The following is a 24,507-nucleotide window of genomic DNA, read 5'->3' on the forward strand; positions in this document are numbered from 1 at the left end:
TGTTTGCAGTGGCTCTGCTGGCTTCAGCTGGCTCCTGCTGTTGGACAGCAAGCCTCAGTTCTCAGCATAGTGCTGTGCCCTGCCCCTTTCAGTACAGGGAACTGTCTGCCATGGGACTCAGTGAGTCTGAGAGGCCTAGACACTGTCTAGTGGGAAGAAAGGGCCCTGCAAGGGCCCAGAAAGAGGAGACAACACAGAGCCTTGTGCTGTGAGCATTCTCCTATTAGGGGTGGGGGTGGCAGGGACAGTGGGGAGAGTGCCCGCTGAGAGTGCCCCCTGCATGTCTGGAAATTCCCTAGTCTAAACCCTCCAAGAGCTGATAGAGCCCCGGGATTCTACCCAGGACTTTTGCTTAAGTATGGAAACCCCCAACAGGTCCCATGAACAGCTCTACTATCCTTTTTTGCTGCTTAGGACACGTGAGCTCCTTCAGGGCAGGTCCTCTGCCCCTCGACTCCTCCAGAGGCTTGCTGCCAGGGGAGCAGGGGAAGCTACAGAAGACAGGTGCTCCTTTATTCTCACCCTCCCCAGAAAGAATGCATCACCAAAGCAGCTTTCCCAGATGAAGATATGTGAAGGGGATATACACACCCAGCCGTACACTCTCAGGAAGCTGGATGCCGTGTATCCTGGTGTATGTCCAGCTGCTAGTAAATTTAAAAAGAGGCATCAGGGAGTGGGAGAGTAGGGAAATGAGCTAGAGAGAAATATGAACTGAAAGAAAAGAAGTGATAGCTCAGGAATATTTATCAGATGAACTAGTATTGGGAAGTAGTTAAGTGAGCTCTTAGCATATTATTTCCAGGACATCTACGACAGAAGTGGATACCTTATTCCAAAGTGTATTTAACTTCTTATGTTGGTTTAGGCCATTATGAAACCCCGTATCTGAAGTAATGTTCCAGAAACTATGTTCCTGGTTCCTTGTAAGATACCACCTGGTTAGGATTGCCAGATAAAATACAGTTAAATTTGAATTTCAGATAAACAACAAATAACTTTTAGTATAAGTATGTACCATGAAATATTTGGGACATACTATACTAAAATATATTTTTTTCTTTTTATTTATTGAGATTATTTATTTTTTATTAATCAAAATTCAAATTTAACTAGGTGTCCTGTATTTTTATTTGCTAAATCTGGCAACCCTACATCTGATGAATGAGATGGAAACCTGAACATTGAGACTAGAGCAGCTTTTCCTAATGCATGTGAAGAAGACCCTGAAATACAAATCCTGAATTTGCTCTCTTAAATCCCCTTACATCAACCTTATCACCCCTTTTCAGTCATCTAGAATGGAATGGTGTAGTTTTCCCACTTTATTCCCCAATATGCCTCTGAAATAGCTTCTTTACACTTCTGACAAGAGGATTGAGACTTTCTAGAGCAACCGGAAAAATTCCTTGCTTTATTCCAAGAAAGAGGAAATTCAGAGTCAGAACTTGATTTCCATCCAAATTCTGCTTATCGACTCATAGCCTATTAGAAGTAGACCTCAGTTTCCTCGTCTGTGTAATGAAGGGTTTGAAATAAAATAATCTGCAAGACCGTTTCCTCAGGCAGGGCCCGCAGCTGAGACCAATTTAGCACCCTTGCAGCGGGCAGCCGCGCCGGAGTGAAGGCCTGCTGAGGGCCCGTCCCTGGGGCAGGCTGCCGTGGCTAGGCGCTGGGTAAATGGGTAATGGTTTAATCAGATGCCCCGTGTGAGAAGGACAATCGGTGATGCATATTAATGAAACAGATGGGTAACTGCTAAATAAATTTGAGTAAACAAAAAAGGTCATTAAAAAAACAGAAGAAATGTATGCTTAAACTTTGATTTTTCTTTTTCATTTGTATTTAGTGACTTATAAAAGGGAAACAGACAAATTATAAGAAATTTTGGCCTACATTTGTTGCCCTGGGTTTATATGACACAGAAGACCTCAAATAAAAAGACTCAGGCTGAGAAAGAAAGGTGCCCTGTGTTACATTACTTTCTCCCTTTCTTTTCTATGCTCCTTCCCAATATAATTTTCTGCAGCTCCTACATCCCTTATATAGCCATCAGCATGCCCATCCTGCATGTTACCCGAGCGCAGGACTCCAAAGGCGTGAGATTTGTGAGGGGAAGTAAAGGGACTTTTATGTCATCCCTCCCCATCAGCCACAACCCCATGAGCTCCTTCTGCCCTTGGATAGCACCAGGGGCATAAGGCATAGCTATGGCAGCCCCAGCCTTAGCTCAAGTCTCAATCCTTAGTACAGCCCACTGTTCTAAAGCATGTCGTGAGCTAAAGTTGTTCATGGAACTGTGAGGTCAGGATCTCTTTTCTCTGCCTCTCCCTCCCATTAGCTTAGAACACTAATTTCTACACTGGATACCCAGAGTTGTTATTGTCTAACTGGAAATACCACATTTTGTTAATTTCTTGGGGAGAGACTGGTTTGACAGGTTGCTGAGTGAAAAGAGAAAAGGAGCAAAGAATTAGACCTTAGGCCTTGCCTAGAACATAAAAGTTTCTCTCTAAATTTTCTCCTCCACCTACTCAATACTTACATTTTCCAAATTTAAAAGGCGTATTTTTAAAATATAATAAAGCAATCAGAATTGCATGATGCTGGCGTAGAAATAGACTTGGCAGAACAGTGGATTCCAGAAACACATCCAAGTACACCTGAGAGTTTTGTAGCAAAGTTCCTCCGTGAGGAAAGGATAAAGTAAAAGATAGTGGGACAATTTCACTTGCATTTTGGAACAAGATTAAGTTGGGGCTCTATCTTGATTCTTATACTAAAATTCACTCCAGATGAAATGAAGATTTAAATATGAAAATATATGAAATCATAAAATGGAAGAAATCAGAAGAATTTCTGATAGAAGAAATCAGAAGAGCCTTCCTAAACATGATATAAAATCTAGATTGATATAAATTTAGCCACATGAAAATGAAAAGAGAATCAAAAAGAAAGTCAAAAGACAAACTGAACAAAGTATTTTCAACACATTTGACAAAAGGCTAATTTCCTAATATATAAGAAACTTACAAATTAAAAAAAAAAAGGAACCATGGGCTGTTTAAAAAAAATATACAAATGACAGAGATTGGTAGTTTCCAAAAAGAGAAATACAGATGCATAAGAAAATTAATTGTTCTTATTCATAATTTGAGAAATGCAAATTAAAGCAATTAAATAAATAGAAGTGAAATATAAATCTTCACCAATTAGAATGACAAACGGGGAAAAGATTGATAATATCCTATGTTGACCAGGGTAGGGAAAATAGTAAATCTCAAACACTGTTAGTAGGAGTAAAAAACTGTCATACTTTTGAGGGTAACTGAGTAATGTATCAAAATTTGAAACATGCTTACTCTTGGGCCCAGCCCTAATTTGCCCTACAGGCACACTTGCAGAAATGTCCTAGGATATACTGTGTGTACGAGGGAAATTCACTGCAGCAGCGTTGTATAGAATAGTAGAAATGGAAAAGGTGTTCTTAATGTTAAATGAGAAATAAAAATGTTTCAGAACAATATGCTGGTATAATCCATTTATGTGAAAAAGCATACATGTACATATGATTAGGTATACATATGAATGCATAGAAAATGTTTTAAAAGACTACATATCATATGCCAAACTGGCTTTCTCTATGGGGAATGGAAAACTGGGGGAAGGGAGCTTTTGTATTTTATACACTTTTTATGTGCTTTTTCTAAATAAGCCTATACTTTTTTTAAAGATTTTTTTTTTTTTTTAATTTATTTGACAGAGAGAGAGCAAGAGAGGGAACACACACAAGCAGGGGGAGTAGGAGAGGGAGAAGCAGGCTTCCCACTGAGCAGAGAGCCCAATGTGGGGCTTGATCCCAGGACCCTGGGATCATGACCTGAGCCAAAGACAGACGCTTAACGACTGAGCCACCCAGGCGCCCCAAGCCTATACTTTTTAAGTTAAAAATTTTTAATAAATATATTATGGAAAAATTGAATTTTAATTTTTGTTAACTGTTAAATTTTGATTAATTTTAAATTCCTATATTTACATGCCCCTGTTTTTTTTTTATTCTGCTTTTAGTTTTTTTATTCTATGTCTCAGCTTAAAAAACAAACAAAAAAACCAAGAAACCTCTTTTCACCCACTTAAAAAACTTGGGGATTTTTCTACAGCCGAATAACCCCTTCAGGGTTTGATAATTGTCCTGGCCATGGTTCAAACCACAATGAAGTTTTCTTTGGGATCGCCTACTGAGAATCTGCTGAGAAAGAATGGCCAGCTGGTTGATGACCTTTAATTATTTTTTGAAATGGATCCCAGAATAGAAAATTCAGTAATTGGATTGATTGCTATAAGACAGTTTCACTACTTAAAAACACCCTTTGTTTAAACCATAGAAACTGGGGTAAATTGGAAACACCGAATATTAGTTTTGCTTTAATTTTACATGTGGAATCATCTTTTCCTTCATAAATAATTGGCTTAGTCTTTTCAGTTTAGCATGCCAACAGACTTGGCTGTCTGTTGGATTTTGCTTCTAGACAAGGAGCAGGTCTCAAGTGACTGTATGGGAGAAAAATATCTCAAGTGACTTTATTCCTTTCAATGTGAGACTTTTCCCCTTTACCTTTTTGTCCAGCAAGTAGCTATGCATCTCTCCCATGCAAGTAACTGTTTCCTCTTTCTTCTTGGTCATCCTGTTATGTGTCCGCACCTGTAACCAGAGACAGCAGCTGGGAACTGCTGTGGAGATGGAAATTGCCCAGATGCTCGAGGAGAATTCAAGGATCCTCAAGTTTGGATATCAGTTTACCAAGCAAGGGCCTCGAACAAGGGTGGCAGCCGCCATCACAAAGAATAATGACCTAGGTAATGCAGCCCTAATGTGTGCTGTTAGCAATTAGAAGAGTACGGTGACTATTTCTCCACCTCAGATACAATATCTCACAGACATCATTCCACTGGCCTTTGGTGTCAGTCCTTGATCAAAGGCACATTATTACGTTATCCTGGGAATTCTCATCAGTTTTGCGGTGTTTCAATTTTATTGTAGCATTCTCTCAAGAAGAACTATTTGTTCTTTTTTTCCAGACAGGCTTTGATTTTTGCTTGGTTTCCTTTATGTATTTGGTTCTCTTTTACTTCTTACATGTAGCCACCCTCTGTTGTTATCTGCACCAGAAGATGGATACAGTGACATGGAAGTTCCCAGTTCACTTATGTTTGACCCCTGGCTGTGCTTTTGCACTTGGGTACAAATGCAGTTATGTCTGATACTTTGGTGATTTCCACGTGAAGTAAACTAATGGAGCTATGTTATAAACTTAGAAGTAGCTTTTTCAGTTAGCCCCTCTTTAATTTTTCCTGCTGCCTACTCTTTGCTGAGGATCCGTAACATTTCTTCTGTTAGGATGAGAGGGGGCATATCCTGGTCAACCACAGCACAGAAGAATGGGACAGATATGGAAGGCTTGGTGTGGGCACAGCTCAGTCACCTGAAGCAGCATGGCAACAGGACATCTAAGAGCCGACAGTCACTTGGCAAGCAGCCAGCCAATAGCAGCACTCGGTCCCCAGTTTGAGGTTTGGGGACAGAAGGCCAGACCTTGGCTGGGAGAACTGGGCACAGTGTTCTGCCAAGTAGAGTGCTGGCCATGGGGAGGATTCAGATCATAGACAAGACAGAAACCAAGAGTTGGAACCGGAAGGGGCAGGCAAAGATTAGTGTCCCTCTCCCTGCCCAGGCGTGCTCAGCCAAGCTGCTGAGGCCCGGGCCAGGTAGGTTGTGTGACCTCCGGAGGCTGGCCAGGCATATGGCAGTGCTTGCCATTGGGATGTAGAGGATGAGGCTAAGGGGGCAGCCCTGCACACAGGGCTTTGGGGAAGGGTGGAGGCAGCAGTCAGAAAGCACCGAGGAGAACTGCAGGGAGTCCACAGCTGAACAACATGGAGACCAAAGAGAAACAGGCAAAAGAAAAGGCTTGAAGTAAATGGGAAAACGATCATGAGCCCAGGAGTGGCAGCTGTGGGCAATAGCTTTTGTCTCATTTTCTGCAGGCTGGGCTATTTAAAGTGGAGAGTTAGGGCAGGACCACAGCCTGGGCACCTTTTTGCCAAATCCAGGAAGGTTAGAGTAACCCTCTTCGTACCCACCAGACAGGCCTGCAGGTGGAGAGGTGAAAGGGGGAAATGGGTTGCAGAAACTGGGAATGGGCCGTCAGAGCAACTTTTTTGATACTAAGTACCCACTTAAGGGAACCTTCATCTCTGAGTTTGCCTGCCATCTGAATCACCCCTTCTTTGGAAGCTGATACTTGCGGGGGGCGGGGAGGTGGTTTGTATAAAACAGGTTTCGAAACTTTGAACATTTGTTTGCGGCTCCTCCTGGTGTTCAGGCCGTAAGCTGAATTCATAGATTGTACATGTGTCGTCCTGGGGAGTTAAAGCCAGGGGGGGATCAGGTTGCACAGAGGCTGTGGGTATGTGACCATGGAAATACTCAGGACTTCACTGTTTCACGGGTCTATTCTGGACCTGCCACTCCATAGAAATTTCTAACATTCAAGTTCCCAAATATCAGACGTGACTTTATTTAAAATGTAAATTCCGCAAAAACACTAGGTTATTATATCATTTCCATTTATAGCATGAACTGGGTAATTGAGTTTTTTTTTTTTTTTTTTAAGATTTTTTATTTATTTGCGAGAGAGAGAATGAGAGACAGAGAGCATGAGAGGGAGGAGGGTCAGAGGGAGAAGCAGACTCCCTGCTAAGCAGGGAGCCCCATGCGGGACTTGATCCCGGACTCCAGGATCATGACCTGAGCCGAAGGCAGTTGCTTAACCAACTGAGCCACCCAGGCGCCCCTGGGTAATTGAGTATTGAAATTTAAGATAACTATATCCTTAAACGTGTGGGATTGCTGTTCAGTGTGATTAATGTTGTTGCTCTGGAATTTAAGCACCATTCCTTCAATTTACCTTTTTTCTTTCCTGTCTTTATTTCTCACCTAGTTCGTAAAAAGCGAGTTGAAGGAGACCGAAGGTAAACTTCCGCAAGACGAGGCTGAGTTGCACCATGGTGGCCATTTAGAAATAAGCAAGCAAAAACCCTTCTCCTTCCCCATCAGGACCATTTTATTCAAGGTTGTGCATTTCCGTTAACCACCTGGCTAATAATTTAATCGTTGTTCTTTTTTTAGCACTACTTATTTATCTTGGATTTTTTAAGATATACAATTGTCTCATTTGCTCACGGGCACCTCTGGCAACTCGCACCAGTGGACCTCAGCAGAGCTTTAGTAGGTAACAGCGATCGAAAATTACTTAACCACTTTCAGATTGGGTTGCCTGGCTTTCTTACATGAACTTTTCTTTTTTTTTTAAATCACTGAAAGGAATTTAGTATATACATGTATTTGTAACTGTGATCACGATAGAGGCCTATCTCTGTTTACATGCATAGCTTTGAGTTAGGCTAAATACATCAGAAGTACTCTTCTGACCACATAAGAAGTTAGTATTGCCAATCTTTCACTGGGTGAGAAAATGTGACCAACTTGGAGCAAATTCTCCCCCAGTTCCAGAAAAATCACTAAATGCACGTGTCCCACTGTTGGAAGATCAGTGGTATCATCTTCCTGAAAGCAAGGCAGCATTATGATACTTTAACACAGCATCAGCAAATAAGTCTGAAATAGTAACCCATGAATAGTCTTCAAGGTAGACTTACAGGCAGCAAAATTAATTAGCACACTTACCTTTATTGATTATTCAACAAAAATCGATCTTTAACATGACTCTAATAGATAAAACTTTTTACAAAGCTGTTTTAAACTTTTCCAGACATGATGAGAAATTTTTAAATTTTAGAAAGAGGGCGGCTTTTAACACAGTACACTCCTCAATAAAACAATAATAATTACACCTTAGAGTTGTCTGATACATATGATTGCATCATTATGGCAAATTTTATTTTTATTTATTTATTTTTTAAAGATTTTATTTATTTATTTGACAGAGAGAGAGAGACAGCAAGAGAGGGAACACAAGCAGGGGGAGCGGGAGAGGGAGAAGCAGGCTTCCCGCAGAGCAGGGAGCCCAATGCGGGGCTCGATCCCAGGACCCCGGGATCATGAACTGAGCTGACGGCAGTCACTTAACGACTGAGTCACCGAGGCGCCCCTTTTTGGCAAATTTTAGAGGCATTTATTGCTTTATCTTTAGTGTGACAAGATCACAGAATGAAATGTGAATGTTCAAGTTATTTATACAAACATTTGTCCATATGGCATGATCTATCCAGAGCTTTGCAGACATCAGGAAAAAAGTGTGAATTATCGCTTCTCCAGATGTGTGTCATCTCAAGGACAAAGCCTGTGAATGTACAACTGAGGTGATTGCGTGGTTGTGTGCAATAGCTTTTCATCTAGCAGAGCAACAGTGTGATGCTAAGCCAAGGAAACACAGGACTACAGTCTTTGGCTCCAGCTCACATGCCTTTGATGACAGTCAGTGCCCGAGGCTGTCCTTGGCACCCTGACCCTGCCTCAGGCACCTCTCCCTCTCTCCCTTTCTTCTCTCTTCTCCCCTCCTTCCCTTCCAACTCTTTCTCTTTTTTCTTCTTTTGTCTGAAATTCTGAGCCTTGGAAAGGCGACATCCCTTGTGCTGGTGACACCTGGAGCTAAAGAGATTGCTGACTCAGCAGAAGATGGGCCCAAGTCCGAATTTGTTTAGTTACTGAGTGTTCCTGAGTTGCTCGATAGTAGTAAAACAAGCTATTGGGAGAACAATGAGTGCATTATTCTAGTTAGCTTGTAAAACACAGAGAATCTGGTTAGGAGAGATAACCTTCATCAAATTGGACATTTACCTGTATTATAAGAACTCACATCCGTATCACTAAAATCCTTTGAAACTTCTCATTTTCTTGACAATATTTTACATTATTTGAGGGAATAATGAGCAGAATATGTTGATATATTTGGAATTCTAAAAATCCTTTAATTAGCTTTTGACTATCTCTCTCTCTATAAAAACATAGTAAATATCATTTGATGGTTTTCAGTTTGATTTTTCTTTCCCTCTTACTCATTTAGGTGTGGTATGTTGGAGGCAACTCCTACAGGCTTACCAATTATTAAATTTTCAAGAATTTTGCAAATTCGTTGTTAAACACAGCCATTATTAAAAATTAAATGGCATGCACTTACAATTAATTAGATTATTTTAAAAAACAAAAATAATACTCAAAACTACCTTTTAATTTTCTTTGCTCTTGAGATTATTCAGATCTATTTTGTCTGTATGACAGAAATACTGTATAATGATGTGCTGTTGTGCATCTCTTCCCAACTCAGAAGTTTAGGACTTGTTGTTGGTAGTTTGAACTTGGCCGTGGTGAGAGTACTTATACTATGGAAATTAGCAAATGTTACAAATCAGGACGTGTTTCCCCCCCTACTTTGCTGGTTGATAAACATTCATCAGCACACCCTGTACACAGTTCTTTTTTTGTATACATGTTTTGGTTACCATGTTGTCAAAAGGAAGAACCTTTCTCTTAAGTGTCTTTCTCCTATTCCTTTAGATTTGTTGCAGATATATTGTAAGTGCTAAATCCCTGACTTGCCCTTCAAGTAACACTTTTTCCTTTCTTTCCTCATTCACTCTCTTGCCTTCACCTCTATGAAATCTTGTATCCTGCAGAGTGTTCCCTGTAGCCCCAAGGACTGGGGGCTAAAGCAGTTCCTGATAAACTCTGGCAGAAAGCAAGAAAGAAAAGAATTTGATGGTGACTGTGCTGTGGTTGTTGATAGTATTAAAGCAAAATAGTGGGCTATTAACAAAATTTAGCCCTGTTTTTAGCTTGTGAAATAGTTGGGTCACATGTAATAGAGTTTATAAAATCAAATATTTATTACTAATCACTTTATCTTATCATTACTTGTTTTTTTAAAGTAGCTTGAAAGGTGACATTTCCATGAGTATTCACATATTAAAGATAACTATTAGAAGATAAACTTACATTTTGGGGACCCTATAAATCATTGAGTTAGCCCAAGACTTCATTTCCCCATTTGCCCAAAGTGTCTAAGTAAAGCTTTTTCGTACTCCTGCACATGATTAATCCCTTACCATCCATCATGGTGGGGCATAATGTATATAAAATATTTTTATATGTATGCATTTTGCCAAGTACTACATTTTGAGATATTTGACAACATCTGGACAACTGGTTGAAGGGAGATAATCTCCCCTCAGACCACTTCCTTCCCCCTTTTAGACTTGCACAGGCCCATGCTAGTGTCAGATCACACATCAGGACATGCAGGCTCTTATCACCAACACCCATCCCAGCATATGTGAAAGACGACTTTTTAAGAGAGAATTTTGGAAGTCTAGAGATTATATAATTAGTCCAGCACTACATCTCCCCATCTGCCTGAAGTGTGTAATGGAAGCTATTTTATCCTCATTAACACAATTAAATCCTCTCCTTTCATCTTGATAGGGCATAATGTAAATAAATTGTGTGTGTGTGTGTGTGCGCGCGCGCACGTGCACACGCTGTGCACGTGTGTGGCCAAATATCTAATTATCTAATGAGGTATGTGGCTACATCTGGACCACTGATTGAAGGGAGATGCACTCTCCCCAGCTCCATTTCCCTTGTCCTTTTTTAGCATTGCTGCAGGCCCAGGTTCAATGCAAATCACTTCCTGGAGTTGGCAGCTTAGGTTACCAACCACCAAATTTCACAGCATGTATAGAAGATAACTCTTAGGGAATAATTATTAGAAGCCTGCAAATCATTTTATTGTTCCAGCACTAAACTCTTCATGTGCCTGAAGTGTGTAAGTGCAAGCACGTTCATCTTCATCAACACGAGTACGCCCCTTCCTTCCATCTTAGTAGGGTAAGTTGTATATAAATATTTTGTACATAAAGATCACCAAATACTATAAGTGGTATTTGGCTAAAGCTGGATGACGGATTGAAGGGAGATGCTGTCTCCCGGTCCCTCTTCCTTTACCCCTCTTGGAGCTGCTGCGGACCTAGGTTGGACAATCACCAGCCTGGAGGGGCACGTGCAGCTCACCCATCTTAGAGCACCAGTTCATCTTACAACAAAAGCCCATCTCCATTTAAAAACTCAGAAATCATCCCAATGCCTATACTCCTCAGAACAATTTCCCTAAGGGAAGCTTGGTACACCAAACCAAAAGAAGAGCTGCTTCTCTTCCAGACAGAAATGTGGCCCCTGGCAGGGCACCAACATTAGGGAAACCAGTGTGCTCTGAAGAACTACCATGAGAACATTTCGGACACTCAAACTTGAAACCGGCGTGAAGCATCAGCATGCTTTAAATGTGGGATAGCCATTTAAATTTACAAAACAGTTTGCAGATACTTCCTTTTTTCAGGGATATGATGTACTTTGCCCTCTCCCAGGCAGTGTAAAGGAGACAGAGAAAGTGTAAGAATTCTGGATTAATACAATTTGATACGTGTTTCTGGGTTTGGGGGGTAGAGTGCCTTTTTGCAAAGTGGATACCATCTTTTTAGTTCAAGTTTTGATAGCATCAGCGGAAGTGGGCAGGGGGCAGTAAGTTATGAATACTGCGTTCTATGGTATGTTACCTTTACTGAGTTGGAATTGTTTCTGGTGTCAGCTTTTAAGTCATGATCCTGAAGCTTCCTTCCACTCTTCCACTAATGATGCAATAATAGCTATTTTCATTTTAATGAGCAGAGAACGAAAAAGAAATGTTTTAGCTCTGCCTTCCTGTAGCAGGTTCCCCTTATTGCTCCTCACTTCAAATATCTCTGCCACTTAACAGACCATCCTCAAAGCTAAAGGATTGGGGCACATGCAAAGGCAAGGTGTGAGAACGCTTGGCAGCATCAGGCTGAGCCCTCTGGATGAAAATCACATGATCGGGCCTCCTGGGAACAAGCTTGAGAGCAAAGAGTACCCAGAACCTCAAGATGGATTTATTGTTTTCTTGCTCCCAACTCTAGATTAGATCGAATTTTGTTTTGTTGTTCAGAAGTTATTAAGTGGAGGGGCTGAGTGAGGCGGGGAAGAAGATGGAAATTAAAGGTCTCCATTTGCTTAAGGGGAGAAGTAAACTCTGCTCAGCTCACCACCGCCTTCCCATCTGCCCATAACAGTAGTGATTAAACATCCAGGAGATGGATGGAGGAGGTGTTACAAAGTTTAAATTTGTAACCTGGATCTGGGTACTGTTCTAGGAAGGCCATACACTTAGCAGAAGTTGTCCCAGTTTTGTAATGCATCATTGACTTGGGAGAGGGTGAAGGAGGCTGGACTTTTCTCTGACATCTTCCATGGTAGTCATTTTGAGCACACCGGCTCTGCTAGTTGGTATGGTGGAAGGGCACCATGCTAACCGACTCGGAGGCTGACTCCTAATCCCATCACCAACACTTAGCAGGTATATGATCATGGGCAATTCATTCAATTGCCTGACAATTATAGACTACATAGGGGGAAGAGCACTGGATTTGGAGTCAAGACATCTGGACACTTGGCTCCACACTATCTTAGCTGGGTGACTTTGGGGCAAGCCACTTAGTCTCTCAAGCCTAAGATTCTTCAGCTATATTATAATGGGAATAATAGCTTCACTAACTACCTCACAGATTTGTGGTGAGAAAATAATCAGATAATGGGATGAAAACTCTACAGTGGAAAGGGCTATACAAAAGTGGGACATCATTTTCATCATCTATTCACTAATGTTTTCCACTGCCTCTTCAATCTGTTTTATTTTCTTCTGACCACTGAGTATGAGCAATCACAGCATGGGTATGATGTAGGGGACTGGAATTATTTCATTTCTAACACAGAGACGGGAGAGGTAGTTGATGGGTGGGTGGGTGTTATATACCAGTGATGTGTGTGGTAGAGCATTTTCCTGGGTCATCTTGACAGTACCCCAGGATGTGGTTGGGACCCTTGCAGTGAGTCTAAGGCTGGACACAAGTGGGGGGAGCAAACAGTGATTAAGAATTGAGAGGAGAGTCTGGGGCAGTGCTGCCCTCCTGCCAGGCTCTCTCACCACAGGGGTAGGCTGTGACTTGAGGTATGACAGGAGACCTAGGAGAGAAGATTATCCTTAAGGCTCTAGCAGCGGCTTAACAGGGTCAAGCCCTTACAGTGAAAGGGAGAAAATGTCACCTGTGAGATCAGCTCTCCCAAGCAGCAACTGCCTTGTTAACACCAGCAGCAACCTTAGCCCTAGCCAGTATTTTTGTGCTTAGAAAGATATTGAAATGTGGCGTCACGGGACTTTCATAAGCACATGGATGCAGGGACCATCTCATCAAGCTTTGTGTCTTCAGTAGCATCTAGTAAGGTGCTTTGTATATATCAGGTGCTTCATAAATGTTGCTTGAGTTCAATTGTCCTCCTGCCCCGCAAGAATGATGCTCCATTGGTCATCATGTGCTATTTGGATGCTAGCTGTGTGTGACTTTGGGCAAGACTTTCCATCTCTCTTGTCTACATTTCATCTGTAAAATGAAGTAGAGTGGGTTAGATGCTCTCTAAGGTCCCTCCCAGCTCCCAAGCTTTACAATAATCCTATTATTCTGAAGTTTCCATTGCCTCTGAGCATGCGTGAGTAATGCCTCCATTGCAGCTCCATCTCTCTTCAGAAGGCTTTATCCAGAGGAAGAGGTCTGAACATTCCACAGACAGTTACCTGTTCTCTTCAGCGGTTTTTACTGTCTTCAGAATAGTTCTGGAGGAGCAGCTTTCTCTGAAAGGAGATTTTAAAATATATAATATTTTCTCCTCAAAATTGGTGGAGAAGAAGAGGAGGAAATGCAAAGAAGGAATCTGAGCACAGTAAACACAGCATGTTTTTCATAGGCTTTTACTTAAAGTGTGTGTGTGTGTGTGCGCACGCGTGTGCGCGCACGTGTGTGTTTTTAAGCACATATTGATAACAGAGAGAAGCCAATCAGAAATACACTGTGCAATTGAGACAAGCTGGCCCAGGTTTTAAAATTTCCCATGGATGATCTAAATGCAAATAGATAGGAATTGGCCATATGGTGAAATGAGATGAATAGAAAATGTGCATTTTAAGGAAATTTTATTTTAGTACCAAACATTGCCAGTGACAATCTTTAGTTAAGAAAGAAATTATTCTGACCTAAAATTCTTATCTCTGCCATTTTGGTTTAAAAAAAAACCCACTATATTTGTGGAATAATATTGGTATTTTAATTAAAACTTTATCTTAATTCTGTTTCATCTACTCAAGGAAAGAAAACAAGCAGCATTTTTCATTGCATTTAAAAATGTAAAATACTTGCATGCCACCAATCGTAATATCTTACCAGTTTTGATGCCTGTAATGTGTGACCTTATGTGTGTACCTGTATTGTTTGAAGAGAACAAAGGAAATAATGCTTTGTAAACTGTTTAAACTTATATTGGCAACATTTATTTGGCTAAGCAATTACTGAAAAATTCACATAGTTTCACTTTTAATTTTGAAACTTTTCAATTAAAGGTAGACATTTATTCAGTAGGGAATGAAAGACTAATTTGCTTTTTAAATGTGAAAGTGGACATTGTGGGAAATAAGTGTGTGATAAAACAAAATGTATGAAGCGTGAAATCCTCTTACCCTGATAATAAGAATCCCAATGGGCACAAATAGGTGCAATGTTTGACCCTTTGGAATTAGCGAGCCAGACCTAATGCTAAGGTAAATGTATACTGTTTTAATTCATCAAGATCTTTCTGCTTTCAAAGATATGATGTCTTCATTTATGTCTGGAATGAAGTTTCCAAGTGAAAATGTACAGAACATTAGGAATTAATAAACTTTCCTTTTAAAATGAAAGTAAAGACTGATTTAATCTGGCTAATTTTTAGACACGTTGTCTTTTTAAAATGAATGGTTGGCACCATGTTCTCATATTAGACGAGTACATTTGCAGAAAGGACTATAAAGTGTCCTTATTATGAAGAAGATAAGAAGTAGATAGATGAGAAGTAGCCAGAGGGAGAAAGAACTCATTAAAACAAATATGCACACATTTGGCTAAACAGTTAAAAATTGTTAGAATAAATGGGAGCAGGAATATAGATAATCCCAAAGGGTTCATTGTTTTACCTTGATTTTTTAATGTCAACTTCAGATTAAGGTTTTTTTTTTAAGCTATGCTGGGATTGATAACACAGAACATTAAAAATAACAAAGTTACATTTTAAAGATTTGCCCTGGTAAAGCAAGAAAATCTATTTTTCCTGCCCTCCTGCTGAACTCTGCCCTCTTTGTCACTTAGACTGATGGAAAGGTCCAAGAAGAAGCACAGAGGGCCTAGGTCTAATTTCTGCAAAGAAGGAATCTGAGCACAGTAAACACAGCATGTTTTTCATAGGCTTTTACTTAAAGTGTGTGTGTGTGTGTGTGTGTGTGCGTGCGCACAGAAGCTGTTCCACACCTTCTTGTGCACAAGGAAGTATAGTAATTATTTAAAGGATTCCTTCAGGCTGTGGGGCTGTAATAAATAGGAGTTACAAATATGCACTTCGAAGTCCGACTTGCCTAGTTAAAACCTCACTTGTATAAATTTCTGTGGATTTCCTAGCCTCCGTTTCTTCACCTGTGTAATAGGAATCATGATCATACTTGACAGTAGTGACAGTTGTGCTCTTATGAGGATTAATGTGTAAAACACTTAGGACAGCGCCTGACATGTAGCAGGCACTTAGGTATTACTATCCTAAACGGTAACTTGAATATCCATGGATGTTAATGCCAATAAAGTTGTCCATTTTGTGTCAGCAATGTCAGGAATTTAAGCAGGACTGTATCTTACTTATTTTTGTGTTTCTCCTGTCCATTCCTTCTGGCAAATAAGCCCTCCCTCATCACTCCAATAATTGAATATAAACAAGATAGAGCTGACTCAGGAGTTACTCCTGACATGCCCTCTCACTTAGCTCTGCTTCTTGTGACTTCCTTGATGTTTTAACTTGTTTGTACCTGTTCTGCTTTCTGGGTACCCTCCTTTGCATTTGGCAATCTGGCTCTAGGAGCAACTCCTTGACTTTTGGGTCTGTCTTGTGCTGGGCTTTCCTCTGTTATGGACCTCCATCTCTCGGTTTGATTATTCAGCCTTCCTCTTGTGGCTATGAGAAGCGGCACCCCACGCCTCCTCTGCCCCAGTACTTACCCATGTCCTAGTCCCACAGCCAGGGAACATCATCAGATGTCCACAGCCTCTAGCCAGTGCCCCACATGTCACAGGACCTCAGTAGGAGGAATTAGATGTATGTGTGCTCGAATGAGATTGGGCTGTGTGTGGGGCCCAACCAACCTAAGGAGATGAAATAGGGAAATCTGGCAGCTTCATGACTCAAAAGGTATGTGTGTGTTGGGGGAGGGGTCCTCCAAATTGTAGACCACTCAACTTAACCAATCCTGAGCAAAATTTTAGAAAATGTATTATCTGCTTTAGTGGTTTTTCGGCACTTAGAGGTGAGGCAGTGGTCTCTAAGATGCAGCACAGATTCATTTAGAGAAAATGGAAAATCATGGGAGTCCAGGGAAAAGAACACACTGTTTTTTTCAGCAAGACATTTGACAGAGTCTCACAAGATCCTTGAGAAATGTGGTTTGCATAATGGTGAAACTAAATAGTAAAATGACTGGTTTAAATAGTCTTTTTTGACTCTTGATCATAAGTAAATGCTGATGAATGGAAGAATTTCAACCAGAAGGGCTTAGTAGCCACCACACAGCTCTTTCCTTGACATGTTTGGATCAGCAGTTTATCAGTAATTTGGAGGTATACTGATAGAATACCAACTGACTCTTCAACTGATGGGCACTGGGAGGGACGAGGAATTCTTTGAGAGGTTCAAAAATATCTGGACAGGCCAGATATAAGCCTGTATCTAATCAGGTAAAATTTAATACAAGTAACAGTATAGTTGCCAATTTTTAATCCAAAAAAGTAAACTACAAAAGACAGAATGGGAAAAATATGACTTAACTACCATCTGTGTGGATAGAGACTTTGGGCTTGGCTAAAAGCTTACCTGTGATTAAGAAGTAAATGTCCTACCTAAAAGCTAACTCTATCTTAAGTCACATTAGACAAAGAATCTTGATATTTGGCCAAAAATCTCCTATTTGGGCGCTTGGGTGGCTCAGTCAGTTAAGCGTCTGCCTTTGGCTCAGGTCATGATCTCAGGGTCCTGGGATTGAGTCCTGCATCGGGCTCCCGGCTGACTCAGCAGGGAGTCTGCTTCTCCCTCTCCCTCTGCCCCTCCTCCTGCTCATGCTCTCTCTCTCTCTTTCTCTCTCTCTCAAATAAATAAATAAAAAATCTTAAAAAAAAAAAATCTCCTATTTGTCCTGGGCTTTGGGCCTCAGCTTTGGGAATGTGTACTTCAATATTATTTCCATTATCTTTGAACTTTGACATGGTAGTATGTGTTTATAAAGGTTATTCTTTTTTTAAAAGATTTTATTTATTTATTAGAGAGAGAGCACGCACAAGTAGGGGGAGGGGCAGAGGGAGAAGCAGACTCCCTCCTGAGCAGGGAGCCCAATGCGGGACTGGATCCCTGGACTCTGGGATCATGACCCAAGCTGAAGGCAGATGCTTAACCGACTGAGCCACCTGGGCACCCCATAAAGGTTATTCTTACAGCTAATCAGTCAACAGTATCACTGATAAGAACAAAGTATGTAATTTGGGTTTCCTTTTATCATATGAATATTCATTTTCAGATACAGGCAGGTGTTCTAGATATAATCTGAGTAAAAAATCTCTATATTTGTTAAAATTCTATGTAAGTGTAAATGTGTACTAATTACTGGTAAGTAAAATGCTGTAATAATTGCTGATTGTGAAAGGCTTATTTTGTGTTCAAAACTAATTTAAAAATCAATTCAAAATTATTAAAAATCATTAAGAACTTTCAAGTAGATAAATAATTTGACAGTAACTACAAATACAGAGAATGCATCAGCTAGATAGGAAGAAGAGTAAACTTTTTTTAGTCAACAAATGTTTATAAAAATTTAAACAATATAAGGAAGCATAAATTACATCATATTATAACTCTGTTCTTTGTAGGAGTGTTTGGAATAACCAGCATTTATAATTTAAAACCAGAATTTAATTCTTACTTAATTCCATCTAGGACGTGGATCTTGCTCATCCCCTTACATTAGCTGAATTTAACTCTATAGTGTCTGCAGAAGAGTCTTAACAGCTGATGGTGCTGGGAAATTATTGTTCCTATACTACAGTATTAAACTTTACAATTTTAGCACTAATATTTTACATAATAGAGTTAAAGTAATTAACTTTTGGTATAACATTTGAGGTTTATTTGTGTATTCTAGGAGTTTATTCTTTAGTAGTGTTATTTGTCAGCAAACTTGGCTTCAACTGAAAATTTTAGTTCTCCGTTCTTTGGCATTTGGCTGAGGTGTATACTCAGTGCACCTCCGGTGAAGGCGTAATAGGATATGAAAGTAGGAGGAACAGCAAAATCAATTCCAGCTGATGGCATTCAGGAAGTGTGAGTGAGAAGAGAGGCATTGGAGATGGACAATGAAACATGAGAAGGCTTCTAACAGACAGAGTTGGGTGATAGGTAAGGACATTTCAAGCTAAAGAGTTTGCTTGAAAAAAAAATAAATAAGGAGTCTGCTTGAATCCTTTCTATAAAATTGTATGTCCCAACCACGGTGTTTGTCTTCTCTGATTCCTACCTCCCACTGTAACCAACTCCAAGCTCCCAGAATGAAATCCTTACCTTTTAGTTTCAAGTTTATGTCTTTAGCTTAAGTTTTCTTAGCTCTCTTATAAAATACACCGACTGAGTGGCTCAGTCGGTGAAGTGTCTGCCTTCGGCTCAGGTCATGGTCCTGGGGTCCTGAGATTGAGCCCTGCATCAGGCTCCCTGCTCAGAGGGGAGCCTGCTTCTCCCTCTTCCCTGACCACCCCACCACCACCACGCTCCTGCTCTCTCTCTCTCTCCCTCAAATAAATAAATAAATTCTTTAAAATATATATATGTTTATACATAAATATATCAGGGACAGTATTTGCTAAAGGAACCCCCAACACTGCTGGTGTTGATTTCCATATGCTGATTCAGCGCGAAATGCTTTATGAGTTACTCGGGCTGGAAGTTTAAAGATAACAGTGTTTAGGGCTTACAGTACATTAAGTAGACTTACTGTATCATTTTATCAATCACATTCACTCTAACCAAACCCCGAAAACTAATAGGAACCATACTCTGTCCCTCATTCAAATATTTTACTTAACAGTCTCAGATTTGTTCTCGGCAATATGCTGAACTTACTGTTTTCCATTATTCAAGGTGGGATTCACTGCTTGGGGGGGGGGGGGCATACTACTTCTATTTCTATTGCCTTTCACCGAATAGGCACTGCAGCAGTCAGCTCTTGCTAAGTCAGTCTCTAGCAACAAACACACCTAGATCTCAGTTTACTTCTTGTGCACATTACATGTCAGCACCTGTGTCTGGCTTAGGGCTGCCCCATGTGACTTCTCATTCTACAACCCAGGCAGATGGACCAACTTCATTTGCGACGTGTCATACTCCTCCTGGAGAGAAAGAGGAAGCATACTAGTGGGAAACACCAATGACTTTTTTTTTTTTAAGATTTTATTTATTTATTTATTTGAGAGAGAGAGCTCACACAGAGGGAGAGGGAGAAGCAGACTCCCTGCTGAGAAGGGAGCCCGATGCAGGCTCCTGAACTGAAGGCAAATGCTTAACTGACTGAGCCACCCACCCAGGTGCCCCAGAAACACCAACGGCTCCTGTTGTCCTTTTGTCCTTTTGTCCCTTCCGCTCATATCTCATTGACCCAAACAAAGTCCATGTTTTATAAACTTTGAGATTACAGTATGACATCTTTCAACACCTATCTGAAGAAAGAAGGAAAAAAACATTACCAGATCATAGCCGAGCCTGAAAGTGTCTCTAGGAGGGCACTGCAAGGCACATAGCAGTGGGTAGGGCTGTCCTATCCTGTAGAGGGGAGCAAATATTTGAGAAAGATATCTCAATCGACCACAGGCCTTCAGTGGATTTATCTTTTCACTTATGTATATCGATCTAATTTTTAGGTTTTTCCTTTTTTTTTCTCTTTATGAATGCGTTTTGCTAACTGTACGCTATTAATGGCGACCCATAAGGCATAGTCTTTTTATTTTTTTTTAATTTTTTTTTGTTACGTTAATCCCCATACATTACATCGTTAGTTTTAGATATAGTGTTCCATGATTCATTGTTTCTGCATAACACCCAGTGCTCCATGCAGAACGTGCCCTCCTCAATACCCATCACCAGGCTAACCCATCCTCCCACCCCCTCCCCTCTAGAACCCTCAGTTTGTTTTTCAGAGTCCATCATCTCATAGTTCGTCTACCCCTCCGATATCCCCCCCTTCATTCTTCCCCTCCTGCTATCTTCTTCTTCTTCTTTTTTTTTTTTTCTTAACATATATTGCATTATTTATTTCAGAGGTACAGATCTGAGATTCAACAGTCTTGCACAATTCACAGCGCTTACCAGAGCACATACCCTCCCCAGTGTCCATCACCCAGTCACCCCATCCCTCCCACCCCACCCCCCACTCCAGCAACCCTCAGTTTGTTTCCTGAGATTAAGAATTCCTCATATCAGTGAGGTCATATGATACATGTCTTTCTCTGTTTGACTTATTTCGCTCAGCATAATACCCTCCAGTTCCATCCACGTCGTTGCAAATGGCAAGATCTCATTCCTTTTGATAGCTACATAATATTCCATTGTATATATATACCACATCTTCTTTATCCATTCATCTGTTGATGGACATCTTGGCTCTTTCCACAGTTTGGCTATTGTGGACATTGCTGCTATAAACATCGGGGTGCATGTGCCGTTTCGGGTCCCTACTTTTGTATCTTTTGGGTAAATACCCAGTAGTGCAATTGCTGGATCATATGGTAGCTCTATTTTCAACTTTTTGAGGAACCTCCAGAGTGGCTGCCCCAGCTTGCATTCCCACCAACAGTGTAGGAGGGTTCCCCTTTCTCTGCATCCCCGCCAACATCTGTCAAGGCATAGTCTTTTTAAAAGAGAGCTCTGTCTGCATTTCAGGATGAGCTTCACTGTGTCTTGTCCTGTGGAGCCAACCCTCTCACAGCTGGGCTTCATATCTGCATTTGGTCACTGTCTGGCATTTACAGGCAAACCCTCTTGTTCTGTGTCCTAAATTGAGACGAGGAGGGGGAGGGAAGGATTCAATATTCATATATTTACAAACCTTTATTGAATCTCCGGCCTGTGTCAGGCACTGTTGCAGGTGCTAAGGATAGAGCGTTGCACAAAGTCCTCCGTGAGCTTATGCTGAGTATACGAGCAAGATGATATTAGGTAGTGACAAGTGCTATGAAGACAGTAAGGAAAGGGGAGAAAGGCAAGGTAAGGTGACCAGAGGAGGTGACACTTGAGCGGAACCTTCATTAAAATGACGGCATGAGTCATGAGTATTTGGGAGGAAAGCATTCTCCTGTGCAGTGCAAAGATCTTGAGGTGGGAATAAACTTGGCAGTATGGAGAAACCTCAAGGAAACCAGGGTACTGGAGCAGAGTGAGAGAGTGTGGTAGGAAAATAAAGTCACATAAGAACTTGTAGGGGTGGTAACTTGGGGTTTTATTCGAAATGTGTTGGGAGGCCATGAGTAGTTTTGAGCAGGAAGGTGACATGATCTCCTTTGCTTTTAAATCAGAAACTGCTAGTATAGAGAATAGATCATAGCAGAAGTGGAAGCAGTTAGGAAGGTTCTATTTTTTACGGTTTTATTCAATACTAGGATATGACTGTTAACACCTCTGGTCCCGTGTGTAGTATTTTTTATTTATTTTTTAAAGATTTATTTATTTTAGAGAGAGAGAGCATGAGGCGGGGAGGGGCAGAGGGAGAGGGAGAGAGAGAAACTTTAGCAGACTCTGTGCTCAACATGGAGCGCCACTTGGGGCTCAATCTCTGAGAGATCAAGACCTGAGCCAAAACCAAGGGTTTGACCATTTAACTGACTGTGCCACCCATGTGTCCCCCCCATGTGTAATATTTAAATCACATGGGTTTAGGAGATTCATGTCTGTAAGCCTTGTGGTTATAATACATTAATATTTGTCCGAGGAAAGGGGGGGAAAACCCAGCACCAAATCACGTTATTTTAGAAAAAGCAACTAAAAAAAGATTTAGACATTTGTTAGGAAAAATTTAAAATGAATAGCTTAGCTAAAAGAGAAAATACAAGGGCACCTGGGTGGCTCAGTTGGTTAAGTGTCCAACTCTTGATTTTCTTTTTTTTTTTTTTTTTTTTTAAAGATTTTTTTATTTATTTTACAGAGAGAGAGACAGCGAGAGCAGGAACACAAGCAGGGGGAGTGGGAGAGGGAGAAGCAGGCCTCCCGCTGAGCAGGGAGCCCGATGCGGGACTCGATCCCAGGACCCCGGGATCATGACCTGAGCCGAAGGCAGACGCTTAACGACTGAGCCACCCAGGCGCCCCTCCAACTCTTGATTTTCGCTCAGGTCACTATCTCAGGGTTATGAGTTTGAGCCCCATGTGGGGCTCTGTGCTCAGCTCAGCGTGGAGCCTGCTTGACATTCTCTCTGTCTCTTTCCCTCTGCACACCCCCCACCCCGTGCACATGTGGGCTCTCTCTCTTAAAAAAAAAAAAGAGAGAGAGAGAAAATACATTGAAGGTATTCTTAACACACATATTGGAAGATCAGGGAGGAAGCATGTCCTAGATTATCAGACACTAAACCATATCTAGATGGCTGTAGTCTCTGCTTTGCTTATTCAGGAACTCCATTTTGTCAGTTTTCCCAGGAGTGATGCCCCAGAGGTGTCACAGAAATTTGTAAGACACTTGCTGGTAAGCCAAAATACCTGTATATTAATTTATAATGAAATATAGAACTATCACATGAATCTCTCATCGAGTCAGAGTACAATGTCCCTGGACTGTGTGAGACAATTCTTTTCATGTACAGTGGACGCAGTCACAGATTATCTTACTTTCAAGAATTTGATGAGATTTAGGAGACACATCCGTCTGATCATCAGTGGAAAGCATGCTAGAATTTGAATCAGGATACCCATGCTTTATTTCTGGCTCTCCAATTATGGTTGTGTGACCTTGTGCAAATTACTTAACTTTTCTGGGTCTTAGTTTTCTCATCTGTAGAAATGGAAGATACAAATATATTCTCTGTAGGGTTATTTTGAGGATTGGATGAAATATTATAAATGAAGTGCTGCTACAGTGTGTGGTGTGGATTAAGTACTCAATATTAGTTGAACCTGAATTCTATAGGAAGTTGCTCTCAGAAAGCTGCTATATCCAAGACTATTGGAGAAATTGATAAACACTAAAATGCTTAGAAAATAAGATGCAGTGGCTACAAGATTTAATGCTGACAGTCTTCTAAGAGTACTTGCAACCCAGGAGGCTTTTTTCCTTAAAAACTCCAAATCATCAGTGATTTTCATTTCAGGGATTAATGGTACTAGTTGCATGAAATTCCAGGGTATTTACTTTACCTAGGGTGCTTCCTGCTCTGAAGGGAAGACTGTAAATGACAGGACAGGTTTAACCATTAGTCGGTTTCCACACCAGGAGTATCTGGAATGTACCACAAGCAGGCACTTCGTTCTCTTCCTGGCTGCATTCTTCAAAGAAGGTGTATCAAAGCTGAGCATGACTCCTGGGAATGGTTTAGTCATGAAGAGCAGGCCAGAAAAATTACCAATGAGTGACTAAAGGAATGAATGGAAGACCATTGCTGTTCCCTCTCCCCAGAGCCCCGCACAAAAGGCAACCATTTCATAGGCCACCTTGGAACTGCCTTCTGAGGTATTCCCACTCTCCTCGTCTTCCCCTCCAGGCTACCCATCTGTCCCAGGACCCTCCTTTGAGCAGCACTTCTGTTTTTTTCTCCCACTCATATTAACCCAGCTTCACCCCTTGGTGTAGAGCTTGAGGCTGGAATGGGAAGATGGGTTGGGGCCAAAACTGTCTGGGAATATAGGGGCTATCGCTGCGACATCATCCCTGGTTGCATGCCCAAGGAAATCACTAGGGTCACTACGCCCTTGAGATGACATCTGCCTGATTTATGCCCCTTTTGTGCCTTCGCCTTTTTTACTTTTCTATCAGTTTTTCATGACGAGTTTAAAGCCTCGATGTCATGTCCTTGCATTAGCAAGCAAGGGTACAGTACAAGGCCTGCCTTGTGTGCCTCTTTAGTAAAAGTCAAAGTAAAGAGGAAATCTATACCAAAGAGCCTCGAGTTGCTGTTTATAGCTCCCAAAGGGTCGAGGGTAGATATTTCCACTAGTAAAGATTGTTGTCCCCGGCTGGAGTAAGACTTACTATCCTCAGCCGCTTCCAACATCCTGCAG

The 24,507-nt window shown here is 41.1% G+C and overlaps 1 protein-coding gene across 2 annotated transcripts in view; it reads left to right on the forward strand.

Annotated features, from left to right (window-relative positions):
- Nucleotides 1-7,082, forward strand: part of TMOD2 (tropomodulin 2) — a 46,714-nt gene extending 39,632 nt beyond the window's left edge. For both annotated transcript variants that reach the window (XM_032417193.1, XM_032417194.1), the window contains 2 exons: nt 4,713-4,857; nt 7,002-7,082. In XM_032417193.1, the coding sequence (XP_032273084.1) occupies nt 4,713-4,857; nt 7,002-7,036 (180 nt within the window). In that variant the 3' untranslated portion in view covers nt 7,037-7,082. The remainder of the gene's footprint in view (nt 1-4,712; nt 4,858-7,001) is intronic.
- Nucleotides 7,083-24,507: the final 17,425 nt, after the last annotated feature.

The sequence above is a fragment of the Phoca vitulina genome, unplaced genomic scaffold (genome assembly GCF_004348235.1).
Source record: "Phoca vitulina isolate PV1807 unplaced genomic scaffold, GSC_HSeal_1.0 scaffold20, whole genome shotgun sequence".
Lineage (NCBI taxonomy): Eukaryota > Metazoa > Chordata > Mammalia > Carnivora > Phocidae > Phoca > Phoca vitulina.